This window comes from Carya illinoinensis, chromosome 5 (genome assembly GCF_018687715.1).
Source record: "Carya illinoinensis cultivar Pawnee chromosome 5, C.illinoinensisPawnee_v1, whole genome shotgun sequence".
NCBI classification, from domain to species: domain Eukaryota; kingdom Viridiplantae; phylum Streptophyta; class Magnoliopsida; order Fagales; family Juglandaceae; genus Carya; species Carya illinoinensis.
This window is the reverse complement of record NC_056756.1, coordinates 34,688,557-34,695,522: the sequence shown is the minus strand read 5'-3', so window position 1 is coordinate 34,695,522 and position 6,966 is coordinate 34,688,557. Positions and strand designations below refer to the sequence as shown.

At 35.1% G+C, this 6,966-nt stretch overlaps 1 protein-coding gene across 4 annotated transcripts; it reads right to left on the bottom strand.

Annotated features, from left to right (window-relative positions):
• Nucleotides 1–1,390: 1,390 nt before the first annotated feature.
• Nucleotides 1,391–5,103, bottom strand: LOC122310940 (protein TIFY 6B-like). Of its 4 annotated transcripts, none has more exons than XM_043125214.1 (7): nt 4,769–5,103; nt 3,867–4,048; nt 3,153–3,442; nt 2,971–3,061; nt 2,517–2,847; nt 2,129–2,186; nt 1,391–1,786 (listed from the first exon to the last, which is right to left on the bottom strand). In XM_043125214.1, exons 1-7 carry the CDS (start codon nt 4,854–4,856, stop codon nt 1,666–1,668), a joined length of 1,161 nt encoding a protein of 386 aa, XP_042981148.1. In that variant the 5' UTR covers nt 4,857–5,103; the 3' UTR covers nt 1,391–1,665. The 4 variants fall into 4 exon arrangements, with proteins under 4 accessions (XP_042981148.1, XP_042981150.1, XP_042981151.1 ...); XM_043125216.1 differs by having other exon boundaries at nt 3,153–3,439; XM_043125217.1 differs by having other exon boundaries at nt 3,153–3,340.
• Between the last annotated feature and the right edge of the window lie 1,863 nt (nt 5,104–6,966).

The window sequence follows — 6,966 nt, the reverse complement described above, 5'->3', positions numbered from 1 at the left end:
ATATTGCTCATCTATAAGTACTTTTAGCCAAGTAAAAGTTTATATAATTTTTTAATTTTATGATATTTTTACTCAAATTTTTTTCAAAATTTAATAAAATATATTAATTTAAATTATTTTATTATTATTTATAAATATATTAAAATATTCTAAATATCCAAACGAGTTCAGACTATAATACCAAACACATGTACTTAAGCTTAACATTTACGTAAATTGTTAGACATATATTAATTATATATAAAATTCAAAGATTAAACTATAGAAAAATGTTATACATCATCTTACATCACACATTTTATATATTAAAATATTATTTTTTATATTTTATTTTTTTATTTTATTTTATTCTTATTAAACTAATTGAATTATTTTATTTATCATTCACATACTACATATTTATTATAAAAAAATAAAAAAAAATCAAATAAATATGATGTGTAAAGTGTGAATATGACAAGAAAAATTTTTCTATTTTATTATATAGGTTCCTAATTTTCTTTACCTAGGCCTCCTCGAAAGTGACCTTAATGGTGGTGACAAGTCTTACGTCACCAGAAAAGAAATGGTCTTCTCTGATTGGTTGCAAGCTTGAAAGAGCTACAGCTGTGACCCACACGGTATTCGTCACAAACTTTCCATTAGAAAAACGTGGGATAGATATTTTTTGGCTTTACTTCTGTTCTAAGTTGCGGTAAATGTGCAAGTGGGGGCAACTAGATACAGGAATATTTTCTTTCTTTCTTTCTTCTTTTTAGTTTTCCCAAGAAACAAACAAAGGAATAGCATCCAACCTCTGGTGGGAGGGATTGATAAGAACCATTAAATTATTAATGTGGTAGGGAGGAGGGGCAGCCACTCGTTAGTTGTTGTCGTGTCGTACTGTGAGCACGTGAATGTTGTGTTGCGTGTATGCATGGATAGACTTCACAATTTGAGATTCTTCCTTCAACTTCATCTCTGTCTGCCACTTTTTTTTAAAATCTCGATTCTCATTACTCTTTGAATTTATTTTCACGCAATATGAAGTACATAATGACAGTTTGAATCTTTAAATGAGATGACGTTTCACCTCTTCTCATTTACATTCCCAGCCATTGGCTACTGAAGGGATAGGTTTTCATCTCATTAATCGTATATGGCATATGAAATACAATACTACAGAAATGTAGAGGCAGTACTTTTCTTTTAACAGAGGTATTCTTCCTACGTAAAATTAGCAGTCACGGCTTCATTAAAGCAAGGTAGTTAAGAATGAAATAAGAAAACTGGATGAAAATAAACAAGATCTGGAGAAGAACTTTTCCAAGTAACTCAAGAGCCAAACACTGAGATTTCAATGGTCAAAAAAATTCCTTAAATAGCAGGGAAATCTGGAACAAACAGCAAATACAATCTTAAGACTGGCAATTGTTTCCATAAAGTTCCAATACTTATAAAAGTTGCATATCGTACTAAATTAATGTCATCTCGGAAATGAAGGATCCGACTGCATTCGAAATAATAAGGGGTAAACCCTACACCAACTATATATCGAAACTTGGTTAAGTTTCGAAATTAAACAGAGTCAGGTCTAGAGTTCTCTGAAATCCATCTGCTTACATATTCAACTTAATACATAAATCTGCAATAATCCCTTCCTAATTTCGCCTCATACATGATGGGTTACTCTCCTTGCTGACAGAGAGAGATTGGAGCAGGACTTGCAAAATTTGCACCATCGCATTCTTGGGTGGTGCACTCAGAAGACTTCTTGATGTGGTTGTAAGGCGCTGCATTCATGGCCCTGCATGCATTGAACAAAGGCTAGTTAATGCTCAAACTGCAGGAAAAGAAGCAGAATTTCTAACTACTGAATATATAATCAAGTTTGCTGGATGCAAGTAAGAAGAATCAAGCTGCCCGCTGAATTTATGCCCTGAAAAATTATAAGCAATACCCAATTCAATATAGAACCTCAAAATAAGGTTTGAACATGGCCTCTTCCACAACGCAAATAGGTAGATGGCAAACTCAAACAATCATAGGTCCTAGCTTGCATTAAGAAAGACCTTGTGTATTACTATTGAAATGTTTCAAGGGTTCTGGTAGACCAGAAAAGGCTAACACATCTTGTAAAGTGACTGACCTTTCCTTGCGCTTCTCCAAAAATCGAGCCAAGGATGCTTTTCGTGCCTGTGGAACAGCTGCACAGAATATTGAATGTCATTCTTATGAAGTGATGTGAAATAGTAAATCTAATTATTAGTAATCATCAGATCCAACGCGCAGAATGACAATTTCAGGATTCAGTTAAATGATGCATGCTGAAAATTGAAGCTTCCTTTGCTATAATATTTTCCTTCTCTTTTTTAAGAACAAGTTAAGAATTGTACATGGCAATAAAATAAGATACCAGTTAAAACATATCATGAATAAATTCAATATACTTCAGGTATGTTCAAGAAAGGTCAGAGAATAATTGAGTTCTTCATTTCAGAGTTTTATTTACATCACCCTTCATGGCAAACCCTTACCAGATGGAAACATCGGGGTTACAGCAACAGATCCCACAACATTAGATATTTTCTGAGGCTCCACTTTGCTAACAGTATGTGGAACTCCATTGGCTTTAGCTGCCATCAATTCATCATTGCTAGTAGACCCACTTCCTGATTGGGTACCAGTATGTGAAGAGACAGATATAGGGCTTGAAAGACCAGAGCAAGGCTGTGTATTTATGGGCTGATTCACAGGAACATCACCAGCTGCTAATTTTGAGGTAGGTGCCTGAACTTGTGTTTTTGGATGGGCATTGTTAAGAGAAAGAGAAGACACATTCCCAGCCAGAAGCATTATAGCCTGAGCCTGGAAAAGATGGCCGAATTTAAGCTCACCTATGACCCAATAGGAACTTGATAACCACCACAAGTTTATGGTGTGTTTGTGTACAAAGAATGTACATGCATGTGGAGGAAAGAGAGAGAATACCTTCTCAGGGGTTATGTCATCATAGACATGCACGGCACCTGCATAAAAGAGGGTCAATTGAGCAGGAGACCCAGAAGCCTTGACGCCAGTCCTACAGGCAATATCCCGTGTAAGACATTCAATACTACAGAAATATTAAGTTGTAGGAGAAAATGTGATAAAAATTACAACAACAAAATTACCATGGTTCAGCTGTCCCAGCAATGCAAGAAATAGTGGGAATAACTGTATGAGGAGCGGTAACTGGAATTCCTCCAAGTAATGGTTGCTGCACAGTGGTGCCAACCAAATTCTGACCAGGAGCAAAATGATTCTTGAAGAAAGGGTTTCCAACTGAAACTGAAATTGCTTGGTTTGAAACAGAAAACATCTTCACATCATGAGGACGGTGCACAGAATGCAGATCATGTGGCACAGGATAAGAAGTCAGGGAAAAATGAGTGCCACCTTGCCTATCGTGATTGAACGACTTCTATATAGTAAAAGCAAGAAACCAACGTGGGCAAGGGAAACAAGATATCAGTCGAGACTCGGAAACGATATCATGCTGATAACCAACCAAGCGGGTGCTTTAACAGAACTTGAAATCTCCATTTTTTTTTTTTTTAAGTACGGCAACAGAAAGCAAAAAATTCAAGCCACAGGCTTAAGGACTTTCATCCTAAACATCGGGAGTCCAAGATCCCAACAGAAAGTTTCATAACATTTTAGTGTTTAAAAAAGGACCCTTTTACGACATAAGAATGACTCTGTTCAAATACAGAGTAAACCAATTAAACTTGTCTAAAATGTTATTCATGCACAAGCAAAGCAAAACGGTTTTATTTCCATTTAATGCTCAAACGGTCCCTAAATGCAAACAAATATATTCAATAAGAAATGGAATAATACCAAACCTGGATTTCACCCATGGATCGCTTTTTACTGGTATCAAAAGCATCTGCAGTGGAGATATTCATAAATCCAGATGATATGAGAGGATCTGAGACAATTTTTTTGGTCTTATCTTCTTGAGCAATCTTGAAAGACATCAAATGCGAAAGGGCAGAGCCCTTGTTTGAGAATTGCCATTGTACACCTGCAGCATCCAGTAAACAGTACAGATCCTCAGAAAATTTTCAGCTTGATGCAGTATTTACCTTCTTCCCCTTTATGATAAAGCAGATTTGTGAAAAGCAAGTATGAAAAGTACAAAGAAAAATCATAGGACAACGTCGAATAGAGAGATTTCTTCGTTCTCTCTCGTTCTCCCCTCCCCTCCTCTCTGTTTTCTCTTTTCTTTTTTTTCTTCCGGATTGCATAGAGAGACTGGAAATACTGAAGTCACAAACAAAAGCGTTACAAGGGTCTTCCTTGTAGGTATCTACAAAGTGCTTTTCCTAAGGATTCACAAAATTACTAGTACTAAGGTGGATATTTTGACAAAACTTACAGGAAGTCGGATGACCCACATGTATTCATCCAAATAATTATAAACTTGAAGACCAAACATTTGTGCTATCCAATTAAAAGAAGAAAAATATTTAAAAAAAAAAAAAAAAGTTTTTAACGCCATGTAATAACAATAGGTCTAATCTGTAATATTCAAAAAAAGACTACTTAGTCAAGATTTTTTCTATAAAAATACATCGGCCTTGAAAACCATTCTAGGAAATTTTTCTTTAGTATCTGACTATCTGAGTATTACTAGCCATGCACACAAATTTACCAATTAGAGCAAATTAAATAGATACACGTAAATTATGGCAAATATTCTAGATTCCAAATAAAAAATCCGAAGCATATAACAAGAACATACCAGTGTCTTTGCACCCATCACTGATAATCTCCTCCTTTACCACGGCCAATGGTTCTTTCGAGTTCAAACCCAAGAAATCTCTCTCCATATTAGACGCAAACACAAGACTTCAAAAGCAAGAAGCCCACCTCAAATCCAAAACCAATATCCACTTTCTTTACCCACCTACAGCCTCCTTCCTCACATGAACTCTAGAAACAGAGGCAAAGCAAAAACAAAAAAAAGCTTTCAAACACAGCAAAAGGCAAGAGACTGAAAGAGATTAATTTGTTAGCGCAGTGCAGGAGTGGTTCTATGCTTCTCTGAGATCTTCACCGTTCCTTTTCTCCTGTTTCTTTAAAAGAAGACAATTTTATCAGCAGGTGGTCGAGTTACCGATATGTCCGGTAGGGCGACCGGCTGGTCCGGTGCCCTACCACGTGCGTGGGTCTTTACTCGCACACTACCGTGTTCGATTCCCACCGGTCGGTGGAATTACAGCATTTTTGTACCACAAAAATAGTGATACTCATCCTCACACGTGTGTCTAACACGTGACGAGTTTGGCTCGTGAATTTAAATTGGGGCCCGATGGTTGGTTTTCAGTGGATTTTACGGAGCTCTGTCGTCTAATAATCGCCGTCTATTTAATAAATGCTATTTATACTTCACAACATTACCACGTCGGCAGAAAACGCTACGTGCACCCGAATGGCGGGGCGGGTGTTTCGTGCTACGTTCCCAGGATCATCTATAAGGGTAACACGTGGACCAAATACGACAATGAATTAAATTCTCCGTATACCTATCAGTATTTCTACCATCACAAAAACCGGGGCATGTGGCCCGAATATAGCCTTGGTAAAATGTTGCTTTAAATATCAGTACTTATATTTCTAATTTAGATTCTAACCAATTTATTTAATTAAAAAGAGGAGTTAGGTAAAATAAATATTTATAATCTCATTTCCACGCAATTCGTAAGGTAATTTCTTATAAATCTTTTTTATATATATTAAATATTTTCCTTAAGCGAAAGAGATAAATACATCATTAATGGTTAACTACTCTTGTGGTTTACACTACTCAAACATTCTATAAAGATTTCAGTCATGCACAATTTCCTAATTTTCTTAAAATAGAATCATTAATTTCAATCCAAACATCTTTGAACGTTAAAAATAAAAATAAAAAAAAATGGTTTCCCTTCTTCATCCAGTTTTTTATACTAGATTTTAATTAAAAAAATACAAAATACAAACTAAAACAATTCTTACAAAATAAACAAAAACTTTTAAAAAACGTTTATTCAAACAAAAACTATTGGGTTTTGAGAAATAAGATAAATGAAATTGAGTAAAAATATTATAAAGTTAAAATATTGTTTGAATATAATTTCTGTTTTGAAGTTTGTAAAAATTGTATTAATTTTTTAATTTAAATTATAATTAGATAGTAATTAGATGATAGAGTAAAAAATATTTGGAATTAAAAAATATTTTGTTTTTTGGTATTTTTTGAAATAAAATTACCATAAATTTTAAGAATTATGAGGTCCCGTTTGGTTAGCTAAATGAAACACAAACCATCTCACTTGGTTTCTTATGGCCAAAACAGTTTCAACATCTAAATAGACATTTAAGAGCATCTCAACTCTTATCATTGATGTCTTCCCTAATTCGAGTACTGTAGGTTGAGGAAACATAAAGAAGATTGACCACTCGCCAAGCTTGAAGCCCCCATGCCTAATCTTTCTCTTCTCCATACAAGCTTCTTCTCTTAGTTTTGAGAAATTCTCAAGCCCTTCCCATCCCAAAGCTACTGTTAAATCCCATTCCCCCCATCCCAAGTAAAACCCTTGAGAAGTTTATTTTTTCTATTTTTTTTAATTAGCGCCAACATTCTTATCCCTATATCCTCGTTGACATTACCATTACTCACCACCATCCCCACAACATAGTGCATCCAAAAATATATATATATATCTAAAATCTTAACTCCATCCAAAACAATTTATAAATCCAAGCAATCCAAACAAAATCCACAACATGATTGAAAGTGGGGAGAGAGTGAGAGTGAGAGTTACCTAGCAATGTGGCGATATCAATGGGGACTAGTGGCATCGTGGGAGCTCAGGTCACGGGGTTTGGGAAAAGGAGGGGAGAAAATGGGGAAAAACATAAATATAAAAAATTAATAAATAAATGAACCCTCAACTT

Coding starts and splice junctions, on each gene's coding strand:
- LOC122310940 (XM_043125214.1), bottom strand. CDS start 4,856: ATGGAGAGAGATTTCTTGGGTTTGAACTCGAAAGAACCATTGGCCGTG. Junction 4,049..4,768: donor TGATGGGTGCAAAGACACTG/GTATGTTCTTGT, acceptor TGGATGCTGCAG/GTGTACAATGGCAATTCTCA. Junction 2,848..2,970: donor ATGACATAACCCCTGAGAAG/GTATTCTCTCTC, acceptor CATCTTTTCCAG/GCTCAGGCTATAATGCTTCT.